This window comes from Anopheles aquasalis, chromosome 2 (assembly GCF_943734665.1).
Source record: "Anopheles aquasalis chromosome 2, idAnoAquaMG_Q_19, whole genome shotgun sequence".
Lineage (NCBI taxonomy): Eukaryota > Metazoa > Arthropoda > Insecta > Diptera > Culicidae > Anopheles > Anopheles aquasalis.
Genome location: NC_064877.1, coordinates 69,015,647 through 69,038,146, shown reverse-complemented (window position 1 = coordinate 69,038,146; position 22,500 = coordinate 69,015,647). Strand labels below are relative to the sequence as shown.

General features: G+C 48.8%; 2 protein-coding genes across 6 annotated transcripts in view; both read left to right on the top strand.

Moving 5' to 3' along the window:
• Positions 1–22,500, top strand: part of LOC126573184 (serine-rich adhesin for platelets) — a 34,941-nt gene that overhangs the window by 4,886 nt on the left and 7,555 nt on the right. The window lies entirely within an intron of this gene.
• The window catches only part of LOC126573215 (enolase), a 45,320-nt gene continuing 31,524 nt past the window's right edge, over positions 8,705–22,500 (top strand). Inside the window, exon 1 of the mRNA XM_050233173.1 lies at positions 8,705–8,722. Coding sequence (XP_050089130.1) covers positions 8,709–8,722 — 14 coding nt within the window. The 5' untranslated portion in view covers positions 8,705–8,708. The remainder of the gene's footprint in view (positions 8,723–22,500) is intronic.

The window sequence follows — 22,500 nt, the reverse complement described above, 5'->3', positions numbered from 1 at the left end:
ACAGGGTGGCAAACTGTTGCCTTGGGGGGGGGGGGGGGGGGGTGGGGTGGTGAGAAGGAGGGGAACAGTTGGTACGCTCCCGCAACAGCCGAGGGCACCCTCAAGGCTATCGGGAGCGCTCCCAGGATGAGAAGACATGCGCAAAGTATCCTGTTCAGCAGCTCCCGCAGCAGCATGGGAATATGCTCTTTGTTGTCCTGTCCTGTCCCGTCTATCGGTTCTAATGTTGCAATGTTAAATGATAAGCCAACCGCATCGCGGCTACCACAACCGATTAGTTTCGAACAGTATATAGTTGGATTCCTTTCTCTGCAGTACCGGTTTTTCCCTTCAATGGATTGTATTCCTTGTTGCTTTTCCTCTATCTCCAATGAGACGTGAATTGTGGAAGGCAATAGACCGGAATCATAAATCCACAGGGCGTACACGGTGATGACCATCATCACTATCCATCATGCATTATGCTGCTGCTGCTGCTGCTGCTATGCTTTGCTGGTAATGTAGCTCTTCGACCTTTTCAATGCTGGAACCGCCCCTAACAGGATCTCCTGGGCCAATAACGAAACGGAAGTACACGTAATTACCAGCAAATGGAAAACCGAGCGCCGGAATGGTCCGGTAGCAACGAAGCAGAAGTTGCTCAATTTCTTATGCTGCGATCACTTACGATTACGACTTCGGTTCCGGAAGTACCGACACCGGCACCGGCAGGCAGGCTTGAATGGCGGAAGTAGTGTGCTGGTGTGTCGAAAGTAAGGGGTCAATTTGGAATCTTTATTCAATAGACTGTTGCCCCGCACCGTGGGGGGTTACCGGGGGCGAGAGGTCACTCCAATCGAAACCTATCCTTACTCCGCGTCCGTTACGACCCTGACAGAGCGATAGTGATGGCTTAGCAGAGGATACTGATGAATCAGCTAAAAGGCGGTTTGTTGTGGGCTACTAAAGCATGATTATCTACCGGGAGACAGACTTCCACTCCTTTCGTCTGCCGCTGCGTTAACTTTTTTTGCCTTCGAGTGCCACAATTACAAGAAAAACACCAGATTCCATTATTCGTAGTATGTATTGTTGTATGATAAAATTATTAAAAAGATGCAAATATTGATAAATCATCTCTTAAACCAGTAATTGAACACTTGCTTAAGGGGCGCTTCGGTAGTAATTTTTTTTTCGTGACTCAAATTTTTAACATTTTTCCCTGAATTCCTTTTCCTTTCAAGATCATTGTGTAAAATTTTTGGATCAATCGAAGTAAAAGTGGCAAAGTGAAAGATTTTTGAACATTCGCGTTTCATACAAGACTAAATGCAGTTCGCTACTTTGAAGAGCGTTTCCCAAAATCAACGATTTCAAAGTCGCTGCCCATCGTACCATAAAAACTACTGGACCGATCGATTTAATATTTTTAACACATAATCTATACGCTTTTTGCCAGGTAGCCCCGTGGAGATGTCATGAAGCTTGTTGATACTTTTTTCTTAATAATTATGTAAAACTCGTTTTTGTTTGCAAAAAGCATCACTGTTTCAACTTTAAAAATTTGCCAAAAATCGAAAAATAGGAAATTCAACAAAAACTCCACGGGACTACCTGGGTAAACTTATAATCTATCGAAAGAATATCGATTTGTTTTTTTCTGATGGCCCATCACGCAGCTACGATGGGCACCGTAAAAATTATCTTTTCGAAGACATGAGTACCTAAATTTGATACCATGGATAAAGTTTTTAATAAATCCTAATCAAAATAGAACCAAATATTTTTTGAAAGTAGTAGTTTAATATCCCATTCATTTCAAATAATAAAATTGAATGGTTACGTCACAAAAAATCGTCAAATATCCTTTTTTTGACCAGAAATTACCAAAGCCCCCCTTAATGCAACAGTGTCAGTAACATTTTGCAGCAATATCGCATAGATTTCGCTGTATCATCTAGCAAAAATGGTGTAGTTAAATCGACCTTCACCGGCTAATGAAAGTGACTGGCTGGCACCTTATACCCCTATTACAGGGTTGGCGTCCGGCTTCGTACCCATCGTGAGCCAACAATCGAAAGAAACTTATTAAGCCGTCTAGCCTGGCACACCAGGCTGTCTGCGTGTCTGTATGGGGTGCTAAAGGTGCGTTCCTAACTCGCACAAAATGGGTCTCATTATCTGGTCGCACGGTGAAAAAGAACTGGTACTACGCTGCTTGTTGATCCGATGTGGCCTCAATCGAATGCCATTTTATCGCCCGAAAAGCGGTCGACTGATGAGGGAGAAATATGCCGTTTTCCGCCGCGCTGACGGACGCAGGGGTCGCTCAGCGACAGCTCTATCTCTTTGCGCTGTGGTCGTGCGAGAACGGTGGGTTGGTAAACGATATTGTGCAGGTCACTGTTGGCGATACGACGCCGGTTTGGTTGCAAATCCGTGACCATAGAGTCGTTTTAGTTTCAATATTGAGCGTGCACTACATAAACACGAATGCAATATAGTTTTCAGATTGATTGTTTCATAAAAAATGTCGTATCGTGCAACCTTAATGTAAAATTCAACGCTACAGAAGCTTATACTCTGTTGAGCTCTTAGCAAAGGCACTGGCAATGTGTGTAATGATTTAAGCAATGGATTGTTCGGCCTGCAATCGAGCAAATTCCTGCTACTCTTTTTTTCCCTTCAAATATTGAAACGTACTACTAACCATGCTGATAAGAATGTGCACACATGCTAGACCATTTTTTAAACGAACATTTAACCATCGCCGGTTCCGCTGCGATGAATGAAGCAATGAAGCAATGTTCAACAACTACGTCCACGACGACGACGACAACGACATTGTGGACACGGCAATCGGCAAGGTGTACCGAACCGGCGAGAGAGGCGTATTGGCAGACAACTTGGAGACGCAATTTGTTTCGCATTTCGCGCGCCCCATTACGAACGCGACAGAATGTGAACTCCTTTGCCATATCGCTCCCATGTGTGTTGGTAATGGAGGTTACGCACGTAGACGATCTGCTCAAAAAACCACTTCGGATTTTTTTTTGTTTACTCTCTATTTCATTCTCATTTTATTTATCAATAAAATTTACTGATAAAGAAAAGCGTGACCGTCGTCTAGCGGTCAGTGCCGAAACATATGCGTAAACCATAACGCGCCTACGATAAGATATGAACCCCACCGGCCGCCCGTTAGTCGCCTTTGGTCTTCGCTGGTCCTTGGGTCAGGCAGCGTGATTGCCACGTTGTAGAAGGTTCAAAGTTTTGCTTCATTTTTTAATCGACGACGGCGAAATTGTTTAACTACCATAATATCACGCAAGAGTGGAGCTTAATCGTTGTTGAAATGTTCCAAAAATTTATGTTAATTTTACTTTTAACAGCGCAACCGACATCACTACACTCGGCTCTTGCTTATCATTCCCTCCGCTTTGCCACTTATCGCGACGCAGCTCCGATGAGTCGCGAGCAAGCAAGGCGCTGTGATCAGCTGCTGTTGCTCAAATATGCTGCAGCCACATGGTTTGTGCTCTTGTCTGGGCCACCGATAGGTCACCGGCCATTAGGTGGCTTCGTTCGTTCGTTCGTCATCGCCTTGCGGGGTTCATTCAACGGTCGTCGCCGTAGAGGTGGCGAAGGAGCGAAGGAGCTAAAATCCAAAAAAGCAGGACGTCAACGACGGATAAGAATAGAATGGACTTTTGTGACGTGTCTCTGTGTGCGTGCGTTTCTTCGTATTCTGCACGCAACTCATGTCAATGGCCTCTATCGTTTTGGTCGGTCCTATTAGGTTTCCTTGCTTCTTATTTTTTTTTTCCTGCAACGTTTATGCTTTGCTAGCTTTCTACCCTGCCAGCGGCCCTGGTGTCCTTTTCGTCTGCGGCCAACCCTGCGCCCTGCCCTGCCGCGGATCCTGCCGTACTCGGTAATGCATTAGCAAAGGCCAGGGTTTTTGCGTTGCGACGAGCAAATGACGTAGCATGAATGAAGGAACGAAAACCATATCGAAATGAAAACATATATCCACCCAGCTGGTATTGGTGTGCCATCTTTCATGATAATAATGATGATGACGATGATGATGATGATGATGATGATGATGATGACGATGGTGAGGACTTGTTCTCGCCAGGACAGTGAAAAAGGGGTAAAGAAGGCAATCACAAAGAGAGCGGCCGAGAGAGAGAGAGAGAGAGAGAGAGAGAAAGATCGAACGATTGCGTGAAGGAGGGATAACAGGAAGAAGAACTTTCCACCAAACAAAGCTGCCCAAAATATGGTTGTAACGCAGCGCCTACGCAGGTTTTATGTTTTTTCGTTGGCTTCACCACAAGCACAGAGTGGAAGCTATGTTGGCGAAATAAGTGCGTGTCTTTGTATTTGTTCTCTCCCTTCGTTTCTCGCCAACGAATTCGGCATTGAAACAGACAGAGCAGCAGCAGCAACAGCAGCAACGAGGCAGCATGATGATGATGATTTCGAACGATGAGGTGAGAATCTCTAAATAACCGTTTCGATCCGGAAAGCTTTTCTCAAATCATCCGGCCGGCCGTATACTCATCGAAGCATCGATGAGAGGAAGGAAGAAGCCTCACTCGCGTGGTACACAATTAGCATAGAATGTATTATAGGACCACCAAAAGGGGGCAAAACATATTGCGTAGTAACGCAATTTTAGCTGCTGAACTCACTCTGTCTCTTCCCTGTTCTCTCTCTCTCTCTCTCTCTCTCTCTCCGTGCTTGATCTGCTTCGCGAGCGAATCACGCGGCAGCGGCACGCACTCTCTCACTCTCTCTCTCTCTATCTCTCCCTTTTTGAGAAACGCGGATACACAAGGGTCACAAATTGTGTTAACATTAAATCGGTTGGAACAAATGGGGCGAAAGGAAGGAAACATTCAAATCATGCTGCTGCCTGTGGAGAGAAAATTCCTTTCGGGGGCATCTGCGTCACTGTGTGGTGTGGTGTGTTCTGGTGACGGATTCGGGTGTCCTTCAACAATGTTACCCCACAATGTTACTGCATTTAAGGGAAACAAATTTACGGCAAACGGCCGATGACGAGAACAACAAAGTGTTGGTAACCAAAAACCCACAAACAAATCGGAACTCGGAGTCATCATGTTGCAGGAACTGTGTCGACGAAATTTGACCACACCACCGGCCACGTTTTGCTTCCACGCATGAATCATGAATTGCGTGTTTTGTAATGGTTTGGTAAAACTTAGCATAAGCACATTTTTCATACGGTTTACAAACGAAACCTACGCCATTAGAGAAGCATGCTCGTGCCCCCCCCCCCCCCCCTTCATTTTCCATTGACCCTGACCTATGCCCAAAAACAATTTGTCAGAGGGTAATGGTAAAATTTGCTGCGCTAAGTAAATTGTAACTTTCGAAGTTAATACTTTGGATCGCTTCCTTTTATGTTGCATCGTTGGTTGCGCATACGGTTGTCTGTAGTTGTGTTTGTGGGCTGTGTGCCCGGTAGGACTTTTTGGCAGTGCGGCCCCCCTTCATCCAGCACTGAACACAAAACTCGTTCCACGACAACAGAAGTGGAATGGAGGCGCGCCACCCACCTACTGTAGCCAAAAATTCAGACCGAATGAAACATGCTGTGCGATGATCAGCCAACGGTGGGTGGCTGGCTGGCTGGTTGGCCAGGAGTAGGATTCCGCGAGAATCCGAGCTCGGAGGCGGATTATTGCGCACTCGCCCTTCCCAGCATGAGCATCGTCGTCATCATGTCCGTTTCGAAAAATCAACATAACGACGGCCCAACTTTTCCTGCCCTCCAACTTTGACAGCCAGCCAGCCAGCCAGCCAGCACCCCCTTTTGGGTCGCTCGTACGTTCGTTCGGTCGCGTTGAGGTGTGTTCGTGCCAGCAACAAACGAAAGAAACTTGTCGAGGACGCACACGCACACCAATCGCTGACCGACCAGCTGATTTTGTGTACATAACCGAGTATCCACATAAACCCCCCCTTCTCTCTACTTCCTCCTTCCACCTTCGCCATGCCACGAACTCTCGTTCTCTCTCGCTGTTTGCGCAATATCCATCGAGGAGAGAACTTACTCGCTCGCTCGCTTGCTTGCTGGCTAAAGGATGACGACCATGGCGTGCGCAACACCAACACCAGCATAAAAACACATTCTATTCTGTTCTCGTGACGACCCTCCCCTCCCCTTCACACCCCACCACCAGCCCCTTTCCGAGCATTATGTATTCTCTGTCACACCACCTGCAGCGGGCGCAGGTTCCTCCGTGCTATGCTCGCCCTCGGATTCTTGCTCGCTCATGATGATGATGATGATGGCGATGATGGCTCCGTTTTGCGATTTATTTTGGAAGGATCTCTCGTCGCGCACATGGAGCACTGGGGAAACAGATAGCAGACGCAAAAGGTCCAAAAAAAAAGAGGAAAAAGAAAACATTTTAGTTTAATTCGATCACAAAGTGGAATCACACCAAGAGCAGCAGCAGCAGCAGGATCATCATCGTCGTAGCTGCGACCAGTTCTTTGTTTCGTTTTTGGTCACCGGTTTTCGCCCTTACAGTGCTGACTGGCTGGCACGGCGTGACGGCTCTGTCTTTCCACGCATCTCCCTCCCCGCTTGTCGTACATTCAATGACGTAGTATCTTCAGCTGTGGCTGACTCAATGGATTGCCGAGCAGCGCATATGGCCCGATTGTGTTGTAGCATAATAAATGTGCTCGTTGACACCCCCCGGGGGGGGCGACGCGACATTCGACCGACAATGACGTTTCAATTGCTGCACGATTCTCCGCTGTATCGGCGCGCTATCTGCGGCTCTGCGTCCGACACTTGACACGGTGCTGAGCATCATTTTCTGTTTATAAGATCAGTAACAGTGCATTTTTGTCATGTCGTGGTAGACTAAAAACCTCCGCAACCCTCCCCGATACGCACATCTGTTTTTGAACTGGAGAGTGACCGCGCCTCCCTACACACCGAGAGTTTGCTGGTCCGAAACTGCAAAGGAAATCGCGACGACGACGACGCACACACCAATGTCCGATTTGATACGGTTCGCTGAGGAGCGAGAAAGTAGCGCACGGCACGGCGCGCACGGTCGGCCAGAGAAAGAGAGACATAAAGCCACCAGGGTGCGACCGGGGGGTGTGAGGAAGCGCAAGTTACCTCTTTGGGGGCCAATTGGATTCATTGGCCACCCTTCCGCCCTAGCAGCAGCAGGAGCAGGAGCAGGAGGAGAAGGAGGATGGAGAGGTCCGATATGCGAACGCAGAGTCACGTTTTGCGCTGCTCTCGATTGTTTTCCGTTTCCGTCGCTTTTCTGCCCGCTCACAGTGAACAATCGAGCATCCGAACGTCTGGCTTTTCCGAGTGTTGTATGTGTTTGAGTAGCTGCTGTTGGTTGATTTGATTTTCCGCCACGATTTAAGGGGTGGTTCGTGTGCGCGCTGAACCCCATTGCGTATTTTACTGTTATTTGGGGCTAGGAAAATGCAAAAATCCCGCGGAAGTCTGCATGGAAAATTTGTTTAATTTATAAAACATCATCCAAAAATCAAGAACTCTAAACCAGTTCAAGCCGTTTATTTTAAATAAATTTTGCAAACATTTTATATACTTTAACGATGAGAATCCTGATTTGTGACCTTCAACGAGGATATTTAATCGTTGCATCGAGAGTAGATCACAACAATGCGCCATACAGGGGAGGACTGTCAACTGTTAATTTGAATTACATTAACTCCGTTGTTCGATCATGCCCCCTCCCACCCCAGGGGTGTGTACCGCTCTAGTCAACTGTCGCAAACAGCAGATCGGCACCGTGCGAATACTGTTATGCGTATGACGACGGGTGCCCCTGTAACCACCGAGTCCGGGGGTCCTAATGCGCCATCTGTTGCCCCATCCTTCGTAACACGCAAGTGGCCGTAGGCGTAAGACAGCGAGGAGCGACCGACCTGCCCCCCCCCCCCCCCCGCCCTCCCCTTACTATCGTGGCAACCACACCGACCGCCGCCCGATCGCGATCTGTTTATTATTTTTAGAGGTGAACGAGAAGATCGTGTAGCGCGCATCATCATCACGATGGACGATGATCACCCACCCGCTGGTGTACCTGCTGCTGGTGGCTGGTTAGATCCACGAACGGGTTTTTTGCCACGATTTTTTGTCCCGCTTTTTGCCCCCATCTGCTCCCTTATTCTGGCTCTATCGCTATCTGTGCCTGCTCCGCATAGCGCGCCGATCAGTGGCCGATCGTCCATGCGAGTTCAGTGGTAGGGTCTTTATACGCGAGGCTTATGAATATTGGATGAAACGCGGTTGTTCGCGGTTGATATACCCGTACGCGGTTGGCCAGAGGAGCTGCAGCGAAACCGATCCACTGCCCGCGCGGTGGAACCTGCCATCGATCGTTTAAAGAAGATTTCACTTCAACGCACGTTGGACATGATGATGTTTCGTTTGCTGACGTTTTGCGGTCCGCGAGTCCGCGTGTTTCAATCGTTTGCGAAAAGTATCATCCATTCGGCATTCCACTTACAGCCTTTTGAGGGGACAGAACAAGGCCTTAATATAAAAGGGAAGGGTGCGCACACTGCGCCATTGTCATTTGCTGAATCGCACATCTTCATGTTCCCTTTTCTTTCTCATTGCAGGTGCGTATTGCTGATGACCCAAGATGGTGGTGTAGCAGCTATTCTTCAATCAACAAAAGTAAATGCAAATCGAAAAGTACTGTGCGTATTGGAATTTGGCTGCCAGGCGCGCCATCCCTTATTAACAACCTTCAACTCGTATGACAGACACCATTTGCCATATTTCAACCAAACTTCCATGGGACCGGGCTATTTGAGGCTACAGCTCGACGTCAAGTTTCGAACATAGTGACGCAACGGAGGAAGTACTGACGGCGGAACTCCGACGCGAACACCTCGATCACACGCAGGCACGACCGTTTGGCTCGTGAATCGAGGTATCGCGGTCACCACCTTAACCTTCGATTGATGATTCAAGAAGCATCGTGCGCTGTCGACGCTCCGATGAGCTCGCTGGTGAGGGGTTTGGTTGGGAGAGAGGTAACCGTTGAAGGTGCTCCCCAGCCGTCCGCTATCCCCTTCTTGCGTTGTGTTGCGTTCAAACCATGTGCGGATACACCTTCCAGTTTCCGTCACATCTTTGTTCTCTGCGTACGGCAGCATTAGGCAGTTTGTCCTCGACAGTTGCCCGAGATCCCCTGGCCACCGAGGTTATGCTTGGTTCTGTTAACCATGAGCGTGCCCCTCTCCCTTCTACATTCCCATAATCGCCTATTATGGTGCGGTTTGCAATTATAATGTCAATGAGACAACACCAGTATGGCAGAGATCGCAGAGTAGCATAAATGAGATCGAGAGGGAAAGAGAGTGCATAAGTCGACATAAAACTCGCTATCCCCTTCGTTTTACTGTCGCACACAATAGCACACACAACCTCATCTAGCTCAGCTGGTTGTTGCCGATGTTGGCGCGATACCAATTTGAGTGTCGCGTGCGCGAGATGATCGTTTAGAGTTGTATGGTTGTCGTCGTTACTTTGCTTGCTCTGGTATCTGCCACAAGGCTAAATTAAGTTGTTTTGCAGGTTAATGGTTGCAAATTATTATAGTTAACTGTTAAATTATAAATACGTTATCGATAAGAGCAGCTCGATCGATAATCTGTTATTGTGTTCAGTTAGTTTGTGCATTGTTTTCGGTAATAAAATACATATTAGTTTCATGGTAAAAGCTTATCAAATAAGAATCGAAAGATAGTAACGTCAAATTAGTATTAAAAGTTAAAATAACAGTACAGAAACAAATTATTTATACTGTTTTAATTTACCTTAATTATTTCTATAAACGTGTGCTCTCATTAAAATATCAAAAAGAGAACTACCTCAGTTTGCCTAGAGGTTTTTATAAAATATTCTTAATTATGTCTAGAATTATCAAGGTTTTGCAATATATTTTAAAATTAAGTTACGATGAAGCTTGAAAGAACTCATCTTTTCCAAGACAACGCAAACAACGCACTCAGCAACGCAAGTCAGTATCTCTTCCTACCAGTTCTGAACCCAAGATTGTTTCAAATTTGGTCAGAAAACGATAATTTGATGAATATCATTAAATGACATCGCAGGCAAAACATTTAACTCCAATGAGTTTGGAGATTTTTACATGAAAATATGGAAACCCGCTCGCTTTGGTAACACGCGCACCATCGGAACGGTAAGACCGATTCACTTCGGTCGGTCGCCACACAAATTGCATTAGCCCCGACACAAGCGCAAGCACTGCTCCTCGGCACTTCACTATTTTTTTTTTTTTTGCACAGCAGCGAGATCGAGGTGCTCGATGGTGGTGGCGATGTGTTGGTAAAGTGCTGTTGCATCGATTGTATTACGTCAGGTGTGCAGTTTGTGCACTTGCCCATCGTGTGCGCAGCAGCAGCTTCTGGCCAGACGGTAGGGTGGTTACAAATGGAAATTGATTGACATGGTGCAAGGTCCAGCCCGACTCTTTGTATCAGTGAATCGATGGGATGGGATGGGATGGGACGAGAGTGCCGCAGAACCTACAGCCTACAGTTCTCGGACACGACTGAGCTGCACGCGTCCGTCCGTTCTTGAAAGGTTATTCTAAAGTCTTCAACCGCACGATCACGCAGCACCTCTGAGCACCAGGTGGGTCCTTTACTGTTTGGCGATTGCAATTGGTCTTTACTCAGTGGTTTTTGAGCAATAGTTTTGACCTTCTTTCTTTTTTTACCTAATCGCACGTGAACACGCGCATTACCGCGCAATGCCGTCCATCCACAATGACGACAGAGCGACAGTAGGATGGCGTTTGTGACGCACAGGGCCCCTCTGTGACTTCCAGAGGTTGCACGTTACTTCAATAAGCAATTTTCCACTCGTGAATCACTCAGAAATGATCCTCCCCCTTCCACCATTGGGTTGGAAAATATATTCATTGCCCTTCCCATCGGTTACGGTGACGTCAATCGGTTCTGGACGGATTGGAAGACCCGCACAGTCAGTTGAAGGGCGAAGCAAGCTCGCCCGTTTGCTATATCGAAGTCCAATGTCCAATGGGGAAGGTGTGTTAGAAAGAGGTAGTACATCTACCAACAGGGTACATGATGGTTGCACGTGGAGCTCGATTTACTCGATCGCAGATACGCTTGGCAGTGTACGCAGCAGTTATCGAATACTCGCGATCCGTATGACTTCTCCCCTAGCGTCGAAGGTGCACGTGCACGTCTTTGTGTTTCGATGAAACGATTCGCATCGCTGGAGACAATTTGCTCGCTGGTCGTACTAGCAAGGGAGTGCCGGAGTGCAGTCAGATTTACTTCGCAATTGTAACTAACGGAAACCTCCCACTGAGTTGAGCAAGAGATGTTCCAATTGCTTCGACTCGATCCTACGCTTAGATCACGAATCACGTTCTTCAACTGCCAGAAGTGGAATGTGGAATATGCTCACAGAACGCAGCAGCAGAGGAAGCTACTAGTCGTCAGGGCCTCTTGGAGGAAGGTGTGTGAAGTGGCAGCGCATGGAGCATTGTTCCACGCAAACAAGCAGTACCAACAACAGCAGCAGCAGCAGCAGCAGCAGCAGCAACAATTCAGCTGGAGGTAACTTCCTCATTGCTAGGCACTTTGTTCCCTCTGGGCACCACCAGCAGCGGTGTGCGCGAGTGCGTGCACCCCGTATACTTCCCCGTACACCGCGTAACGATGTGCGCGTAGTTTCAGTGTGTCGTTCGGTAGAGATGGAACTACTACAACCCTTTGCTTATGCGGCCGAGCAGAGCGCTAGCGGTCCGCAAGCCCCAACCTTGCTGATTGAGGTTTCTGTTACGTGTCTTCGGAGCCGTTACTTGATGACTTCACTTTCTTTTTCCTTGGCCTGTCTATCCCCGGAGAGAGAGAGAGCACGGAAAAGGCAATGAGGAGACGCTGAATTGTGCCGCAAGCTGCTTAAGATGCGAAAAAGCATGACCACATGAACCGGTGGGGTTTTTTGTCGGATCGGACTTTGGTTCTACATAGTTCCTGGTCTACTTCAACTCCTTTTGTTTCATCCGTCAGCGAGAGGGTGTTGGTGCTGTGTAAGTGGTACGATCTCGATCGCCTCCTACTAACGCTGGCACGTGTCTCTCGGTTGTAACTACACAAACACCAACCGCACCAACGGGGACGGGAAGCTCTGAGAGAGGCTGTGAAGCTCAATAAATTAGCCGTCAGCAAATGGTAAGCGTGGTCGAGCAACCAAGCCAGGCAAAAGGCCAGAAACAGCTGCTGACAGACCAGCGTTTACTGCAGCGTCCGCCACCCGAACCCGAACTGCCACCCGCGGCAGTATATCGCCGCTTCTTAGCGGTTACCCTGACGACGTTGGAAGACGCTGTCCACGTTTTCAAGGACCACCGCGAGCTGACGACGGTTGGTGTTGTATACGCCTTGTCCTCCGTGTCCAACTTATGGCTACGCGAGCAAAGATCAACGCTTGTTCACCTACCGAACCGAACCGAACCGGACCAAGCGCTGTCTACGAGAGGGGGTGGCTTACAACCTGTTATCGATAGTGACAACCACCGAGCGTTGTGTGATGGTGGAGCGGCCAGCCCAGGTCTGTGCCGTGCTCACGGATGCAACATGACTAGCTCAAACCGACATGAGCCACGACGGAGTGGTTGTGACGCAGAATTTACTTTGCACATGATGATACGTCTCCTGGCCTGTGTGCCTGGCCTGCTGTAGCTGCCTGCCGGACAATGGGGGGACCGCAACGCGAGGGCGACGCAAAGGGCCTAGCCCTTCTCAACAGGTATCTCCAGCATAAGCGACTAATCGCTACGGCATGACATTTAGCAGCGAAAAACGCATGCTCGCGTGAAAGGCTTATGGATGGCTATGGTATGGCTTCTCTATAGAGCCAGTGTGTGGGGACCCGAGTAGTAGACCCGCGCAGTAGGGAGATATAAACGCTGTCAGTCGTGTAGCACCTACAGTAGCTGCGGTGTGCTGATGTGCTTTGTTAACTAACTAACCACCAGCGCACGGGACGGACGCACGAGACACAGGGGGGACACGTTGAAAAAAGGGCAAATGACCAAAAACAGAGCGGGGCCCAAATAGAAATCTCATTTGTGGGTTGAAGGCAGTAGCGTGGCGGTGGTGCACATATGAAGGTCATTTGGCCTTTGCCTTCTTGGTGTGCTAGTGTCGGGTGATTCGGGTGTTTCGTATGATCGTACGTCGTCGGTTTGCTTAATCGCGCTTTATATAGGCGCTATTGCCTATCGTAGCCTCTAGACTGAGTTGCGCCAGCAGAGAACAGAACAGAAACCCGGCAACCAGCACCACTGTGGGACATCTAATTGGGGAAGCTAGTAGTGGGTACGGCTTTTGATGTGGCGTAATTGAATAATTTGTCGCTTAATTTGTCGCATGGAACACAAGGGAAAATGTGTTGGTTCGCTTTTGCGATTGCGATTAAGAACTGACTGACGGATTGGTTGCGTCGATATAGAAGTCATTCAATACTCTTGAATTTGCCTGCTGATCAGGTTTTTAGAAGTGATCTTGCTGTGCGGAATGCTTATACGTCATCATTACCAACTCGACACAGAATTCTATCGAGTACTATCATTCCATTTAACTCATGATGATCGCTTAACGATGTTCGTCAATCAGAATACCACAATGCTCAAGGGTGGGCCCATCCTTTTGGACAATAGCAGCATAAATCAACGACCCCGCCTGCCTGCCTGCCTGCCTGCCTGCCTCCGTCGCTGCTGGAGGTGAACGATCGCATTCGGCTCGTGCGAGGACGCTGCTGATAGACACACTCCCTTCGCCCATCTTTCGGCCACCATCATCGCGCGCCCGTGATGCCCTTGAACGCGACGTTCTTCCGTATTGTTTATCTGTTGGTTGGTACGCTACGCACACACCAGTGTGGGATTGTGGTATTGTGCAATCGACATTGGTTTTTGTGGTGCGCACGTTTTGTACGAACGATTCTCGTGCGAGCGATGGGGAAGTTCGTGCGAAGATAGTTGTACAGCGGTGCTGCTTGTCGATAAGGGGGCGACTATACACAGTTGTGGACAGTTGCCACCATCACGTGCGGTTTTCAGTAAAAAGTGCACGAGTATACTCGTACGCGTACGACCGTTCGTAACGTTTGTATTATTATGTTGAGTAGCAACAAATTAAAGCGCGAGAGGCTTATCGGCGCTGGCACAAACACAAAGCATTCATCACTCCGCATTCTAGGTTAGGCTAATGACCACAAAACCGAGATATACTGTGAGATAATGTGGATAAGACAGATGAAGCGAGGAAGCTAAGCGAGCGAGAGAGAGATCAGTTGGAAATAGATCACACATGAATGGGTGTTGCGCTCGCTAGTAAGGCCTTGCTTCTGCCACCAAGATTCTTGCGCAATACAGCGTCATAGCGAGAGTCCGTACGATCGCGATCGCGGCTTATGATCCATCAGCATTACTCTCCCGCACCCCACCCATCAACACAAATGAAAACACCATCGAGCACAGAACATTCTTCCTTCTTCTTCCTTCTTCTTCTTCTTTCGAAAATAGATCGTTATGTCATGCCGTTTGGGTGCTGTGGGTGATCGGGCAGAGGGCCCCCTTTTTGTGGCCCTGAATGACGATCACTGATGATCATCATCTGGGCCTACTACTAATTTGGGACAAATGCATACAATCGTCAACGTATCGGTTACGCACACCAGCAGCGCGTGTATCACCTGTGCGGTGTGCGTGTGCCACCGGCCTCGCCCCATTGTGGAAGGGGGGGGGGGGGAGGTAAGTGGCGATCTATCGCGTGTTTGATCAGTACCGTCCCACCGTCCGTCTCGTGCTATCGGCTACGATTCGATCTCGTTTAGCTGAGCGATGGTCTTAGATTTTAGGGCCTTCCCTTTGCGCCCTTCACTCAACCGTCGCCAGGGTGTCACCTGGGATCACCCACCAGCGTAGAGAGAGAGAGCGGAGGGTAGATAAATCGTTTTCAGTGGCCCTGACGGCGGAGCGAGTGCTTGAACACGCAGACGGGCGGCAACATTCACTTTGCCCGCCGGTTCGTTTCGATTCGATCGGGACTTTTTCCTCTGGCCCCACTCCCCGTATCCTAGCGGTCGATTGATCTTTCAAAATCAAAATAAAAACCGCGTAAAGGGCATGAATGTGTCGCGAATGTGTCCGCGGTGCGGTTGCTGTGGCACGGCATTGCTTTATTTGCTAACATGGTGTTTTGTAGGTTTTCTGCCACTTTATATTACACCAAAAGAGGTAGTTTTTAGATTGAACATTTTATTGGTTTTACAAATGCAACTGACAAGCATTGCTTGCCAGCTAACTGTTGGAATATATTAGTAAAAAACGTTTGTTGATTACAAGCAAACTTCTGCTCCCCCCCCCCCCCTCCTCCCCCCATGTCAACATCAGTAGCAACGGTTACCAATATGCTACGAGAGTGCTGTACGCTCAACGCAATCACAGTAAGCCCCGATTTGCCGATTGAAAGCGCGAAATTGTGAAAACCATTCCGTAGCGACCGACCGCGGAGTCGTGCTAACCCCCTCCCAAGGTCCCAGCACAAAGCACAATTAGCATCATCATCATCATCATCGGCGTCGCCGTCGCCGTCGTCGTTGTCTATCACCATCGAGTCCGTGTGCAAAAGTATTATCGCGCGAGAGAGCAACGCGGTGCGATTAACTTTCACCGTCCGTTGACTGCGGGGCCGTTCGAAGAGGAGTGACAAGTAAGTTCCGCTGGGTCCGTTTTTCTCTTCAACCGACCGGAAAGGCCAGAAAGGGCCTTCCAGCCACGTGGCCACACGTGCTGACGGACGTCGTGAAGTCGCGTTTTATAGCAGAAGTTTTATAAAGCGCTTTCGAATTCTTAGCCAAAGTCCGCCAGAGGCCAGTGAATGTGGGGTTGGATTGTGTGCTGGTAACGTCCATTGGCACCATTCCGTCGTAGCGGGCGGCTCCATTCGTGTGGCCGCGTTTGTGGGGGGGGTGGGCGAGCAGCAGTTAGTTGGTTTACTATTTTCGAACGCAAGCGCACCCGACACGTGTCAGTATAAATAGTACTACACCGCCTCCTCCTCTCCATTGCGCCTCCTCTCTATCTGCCTTTATAATTCTTAGCGACGGTGCTACAGTGGTCGCTGGTCCATTTCTGCAAACCTTTCTGGTTGGTTGGTTGGTTGGTTGGGTTCTTGGTCGGTCAGAGCACTGTAGCCTGTACAGCGGTAATAAAGTAGCTACTTGAAGATGGTATAGTCCAGCAGGAGGTGCGATTGCCCACACAGATATACAGACACAAGAAGACATACAGAGAACACGCAGAATCATTATTGTGCTGAGCGGAAGTGTAAAGTTATATTTAGTTCTTCAATAGTTGTGGCAGCTTCTCGATGCTGTGTTACATTAGAATTGTGTATGCAAATAGTTTACTGGACCACAGTAAAACAGTGCAGCAATCGATTCAATCCAGCTGGCTTTTACATTCGAGAGTTATTTTTTTACTTTTGCATGAAATTAATGGTAAATTGCACAAATAATTTGCTCACATTCATACATTGTCACAAAGGTTGGTATTAACTACATTAGAAACATCAATCTTTTATCGTAACCTGTTAATTAACGAATAATTGCTCCTTTAAATGTCTGAAAAAGCCAAGAAAATGATTAAGAATTATTTCTATCACACGTGCGACGGGCATTTCTTTAATAGCAAAGCCAATAACGGTGCTAAAAGATTCGTTATTGCCTCGCGTACGTTCCCTTCTCACGCAACCATCCCCTGATAATTGTGTCAACGCCAAAGGAGATGCGAACACGCTCCCGTAAGCTGACCAAAGGGCACAAAGTGCCATTATCTCCACTCCACGTACCAGGATGCACCGCCACCGGATCGCCGATCGATCGGCAAAGGCAATGTGCGTCGCTGACTTGTCAGACAAAACAAAACCCTTAGTACGTCGTCTGCTAGTGAACCCACGGCACATAATCTGCCTTCCTATGCTGTAGCTGTGCTTCAATGTATGCATCTCTCTCTCTGGTGGGGGGGGGGGTCAGTGGCAGAATCCGGATCATACCGGATGCATCGATCACTCGCTACCCGCTACTCGCTTGCCTGCCTGTCAATCGTGCGATTTGCGATGCTGTTATACGACGCCGTTGGTGTTGTATGTGGACGATGCGTTTTACGCTATAGATTCCTGAATCCGCGGACCGTCTCACTGTGGGTCTATGATAGCCGCCACGGCACGGTCTGAAGGTTATCTGCAACGCGGTCAGGACGCGTGTAAAGAGCGATGTCCACGAGCACGACCGCGTGCGGGTCTTTACTCTTACCTCCCGGTCCGAGTGGGGTCACTATCAGTTGCGGGGTGCCTCACGCAGCAGCCCCCCCCCCCGTACGGTGGGGGGTCATCAGGCTAAACATTGATTGTGGAATTCCTTCCCTCTCTCTCTCTCCATCTCGCTGGCCACTGGTCATTGGACGGATTGTACTGCAAGAAAGTTGCTCATGAATCTCGTTCCTCTCGCCTTTTCGGGTTTACCGTAACTCCCTGCTCTCTCTACGCTCAAGGACAATCTTCATCGGTGAGGTCCAGTGACCTTTTTGCAATCAGCAGCTTACACACCTCGGTGACATGTTGGTGTTGTATGTGAGGCTGATAAAAAGGCTGGTGAAGCTCCGCACTCTTTAAGGCGTCTTGTTGCTGTGTCACAAACGCTTTATGTTGTGATCGGCGACGTTCATGCTCCCGACAGCACGCCGTTGACAGCTGATAGTTGACGCGAGTTAAATGAACTGTAAATTACCCGTCGTTGCTCATCGTTTGCTCGTCGTCTTGCCCCTTACCACCGCCTCATCGCGAGCTCTTTTACTACACCTCGTCAACGGAAGCAACACAAGAGTGCCACCATCGCTAGATGCGTCAGCAACATCTTGTTCCGTGCGTGGGGACTTTTATTTATATGCGAATGCGTTTGACATCAGCGCGAGTAAGTGGAGCTACTGGAGTGCAACAACAACTCGAACGTATTGCGAGGGCCGCCTCCCTTCATCCAGTCAGTGCGCTTGTAGCCACCGAATTACGTAAATCACGGCAAGGCGTCGATCCCTTTCGCTGTGTCTCGCTCGCTTGTCACACTCGACCCAGCATCGACCGCGGAACAAAAAGAGTGACAAACAGAGTGTGAGAGAGAGAGGCAGAGAGAGTGGCATGGATCGATCGTGGACTTTTAAAAGTGAATTCCAACTTCCACCGGTGGTCCATGGTCTCGGCTTTTTACTAGGTCACCTGGTGGTGGTGGTGGTGATGGGAGAGTTGGCTTGGAGTGGCTTTCAATTTTGCAGCCAGTGGCAGCACCCCATCATCATCCCGTCTGCTGTTGGCTAGTGGCTAGAGCAATCGGAGGACGAACTCTAACGTGTCCAGACTGTTATGCTGATAGAGCGCCCGTTAATTGTGTCGCCGTAGCGTCTGAGGCACCGGTGACTATAGAAAGCGCGCACCCTGCGATGGTCCGAAAGTGGTCCTCGGTCGCTGGTCCGTTACTTGTGGCTTCTCTCTCTTGAGTAACCTTAGCCAAGGGGGGCGGCCTGCCAAGGGGGTGGATGGTTGCTCAACTCTCCTCGTTCCAGCGACGTCATCACCGAGCCTCGAATGGAAATCAATCGTCCAGTCTGCTCGCTGACTGATGATGATGATGATCTAGGATGGAGGATGGAGGATGGTGTGGCATTAATTTCACCTTCTTCTCGTTGGTGTCCGATGGAGGAGGAGCAACCGTAGGCACATCACGTGTTTTGTCCACTGGCCGCCAAGAAAAACAAAAGAGAGCACCCATCATTAACCAAACGAATGCCTTCAGTAAATAGGAAATGGAACCGAACCGTGGAGTTTGACAGGTTTTGTCCCCCCACCCATCGGGTCTTCGGGGTAGCGAGCGGAAGGCACCCTCGCTTTCCGTGTTGCGTACTTCCTTCCCACCATCATCAGCAGGATTGGGGCATCGGGGGGAAGGGAGGGGGGGGGGGAGTGCTCGCATCCGAACGCACGCATCGCAAAACTCCCATTGTGTATATAGGTGTCTACACCTTGACCATGCTTTCCGTGGAGCAAGAAAAGGGGCCTGTACATAACGGGTGTTGTGCTAAAGCTTGCGCTATGCTCGCTTTCGAGCATGGTTGGCACCACCACTACCGAGACAGCGAAAACATATGATCCGGGGGGGTGGCAGCTCGCAATCACACCAACACGAAGAAGGAGTGAGTGCGTATGCGACGAGAGCGGAGCATAGCGCCGTGTTATGCTTGCTGATGGGTGGTTCGCAAGGCGCACACCATCATGTGCCACATTTGAAAACGGGGCACAATCGAGAGTATGTTTGCTTCTCATCATGGACCCCTGCCAGAGGCCCTTCCCTTCTTACTCCCCCAGAGTCGTTTCGATTTCCATTAGGGTTTTGGTAGCAGTTTTTTTAAGGTTTTTTTTCTTTTTGGGCATTTGACTCTGTGTCTTTAAAGAATCAATTTAACAACCATTGGCAACATTTGGCGTCAATGGAAATGGGGAATTTTCATCTTTAAAGGGGTGAAATGGAACAATTTAGACAGCAGCATAAGTGAATTAAAGAAAATTTCTCGGAAGCATAAATTATGCTACTAAAGCACAATAACCCTCCCTCCAAATTGCTCAATGATTCGCTTCCCGTTTATGCTGCTTATGTCATGATCGTTCTTCGTTCTCTCTCTCTCTGTCTCGCTGCCCCTGACACCCCACAACCCATCGGGGTGCGCTCGATTGCACGATCAATTTCAAATAAGCATAATGCGAAAGACAGAGAGAGAGAGAGAGAGCGATAAAGAGCACGGGGGAGTAGGCACGCATAGATCACGCGAGCATAAAACATCCCACCTCGCACATTGTTCTACTGTCCTTTTTCTCTTCGTATGTGTGCGTGCAAAGGGCTTGCGCTGGCGAACGCCAGAACAGAACGCTCCGTGACCTAGTTTTCCCCGCTCCGGTTCGACTAAACCCTCGGCACGATAGTGGGTTCGCCTAGCATAAGCATCTCTCTCTCTCTCTCTCTTTCGCACTCTGACGCAGCTGGACTATCGAATGTCTCGCTCGCACACTCTGTACGCACACCACCATCAAACCGTTGGTACATAAGCAACACGCACAGCGATTTCTACGAAGCAACAATGCCACCAGCACTAACACCACCAGCGCATTAGTAGCAACCGCCCCCCGGTGATGTGATGATGCTGTTTGGCAACTTTATAAAAGTAAGAGCGGCCACAGGGAGGGGTTTGTTGGAGCGAGAAGGGAATGGAAGAGAAAAAGAGAGCGAGAGAGAGAGAGAGAGAGAAGCGTTTGGAGCCAGCAATTTTCCTCCACGAAGAAACCTCTCATTTTCGTCGCTCTGCTGCTGCTGCTTGCCCTTCGGAAGCGGATAGCTAGGTTTTCCCTCACCAGCGGAGACGGAGGAAGGGAGTCACCAACCCCTTCCTTCCCTTCCCAGTGCTCTGGCTGCTGCTGCCTTCTCTCGATTTAGATTCCCTTTCACTCTCGATGGCGAGTGGCACGGTTTTTCCGTTTCTTTCTTCTTTCTGTCGAAATAAAAAAAAAAGCGCTGCGAAAGAGTCTTGGCAGCACCTCAAACACTAGCGTTGCGCTGAGAGGCAGCTAGCTGATGATGATCGCATGTTGTGCCTTCGCTTCCTTTCCTCCCCTTTTTTGGGCGGGGGGGGGGGGGGCACACACTCATGTTTTACCCCCTTGGTGTGTGAATAATGCGATGCTCGAAGATGTCAATCGCGGCGCACTGATCGAAGCTCGGCAGGGTGCCATCCACATTGTGTTTTTTTTTACTCTTCTTCCTAGCAGTAGCGTGGTGTGTGTGGCACTATTTTTAAACAATCATTTTTATGTGGCTCAAGGGTGTGCAGCATAGAATAGTTTTGGTGTTACGTTTGCTGCACTGTTAAATGCTGAATATTGTTTTCCATTTCCGTCATGTTTCATGTGGCCTAATTACTGACTTTTAGTATGTTGGATTAATTTGTTTATTTATTGATTTCCAACAATTAAGTAGGTTTATCACACGATGACACATAGGCTTTTAAATATCGCATGGATCCAAAACGTTTGAAGCCCTAAAAAGGAATCCAGTAATGTTTTTCCGGTTTTTCTCTTGAAAATACTGATATATCATTGTTAAGGGGGAAATAATGATGAAAATGACTCCTAAACTGTTGAACTACAGTGCACACAACAGTAGAACAGTTAAATAACATTCTTCAATGAAATTTCACATCACTGTATGCTGTATGCTACGAGTGAACAGAAGATCCCCTCGTTTGAAGATCGTTTCATCCCCAAACGCACCTGATGGATTCAATTAAATTAAGTTGCCTGCTCTCGTTAACTTTATTAATCGTGGTGCCGATGACGTGCACGACACTCTAGGCATAGTGAATTGATCAATCAATTTCCTGGCCAACCTACAAAGCCCATTGCGCACTACGCTGCGTCCGTAAAAGACGTATCATCAATTGACATTAATTGAACAGATTAAAAGCGTTTAGTGTAGCCGTATTTTGTCCGTTCCGTTCCGTATTTGGTTCAATTTTATGCATCTCAAGCATATCTCACCCCGAACTCCTCACTGTCGTCGATGTGGTGGTTGTCGTACGATCGTGTTGATGTTGAATGTGGGGGCTCGGTTAAACCAGCGGACATTTCGAAAAGTTGCCTTCACTCATTTCAGTGGGCCGGTTGCCAATCTTTGCCCGCTTGCCTAATGTCGCGCCGTTTGCAGCATATTCGCAGTTGGCACATGGTGCTGGGTTCACTTTCACGGTCACACCGCACGGCTCCACACTCCTCGCCGAGGTGTCTGTTGTTACAGAAGAACGTCCGCCGCGCGGCTGGTTAGACTTTGGAGGACTGGCACCCGCTGCTGGTGTACAGCAACATCCCCAAACATCACGCAACGCCACCGACCGCATCTAGGCCGCGCACGATGCTTGGCCGTTTGAGTGATTCCTTTCCTTTTTGGTCTTTGCATTTTATTCCCCTTTAACCTACTTGCCGTGTGGCGCGCCACTAGCGCGCTCTCTGCAAGTGCACAGCGAGCAAGAGCGAGCTTTTACGTGTTGGTTACTGTTGCATAAGTTATGTTCATGCCACTTATGCCCCCCCCGCCACTCATCTAGAGCAGCAGCTGCTGCGGTTACTTGTAACTGGTCCGGGAGTGGGCTTGGCAACAATCGTAGCAAGAAAGAGAGATAGAGCGGTCTCCGCGCTAGGCCACAGGGCCAGTATTTTTGAAGGCCACACTGTCGAGGTTGTTCGACAACAATTACCTTTGCCAAAAATGTACCATTCCCCTGCCCCGTGTGCCATGCAACTAACTCG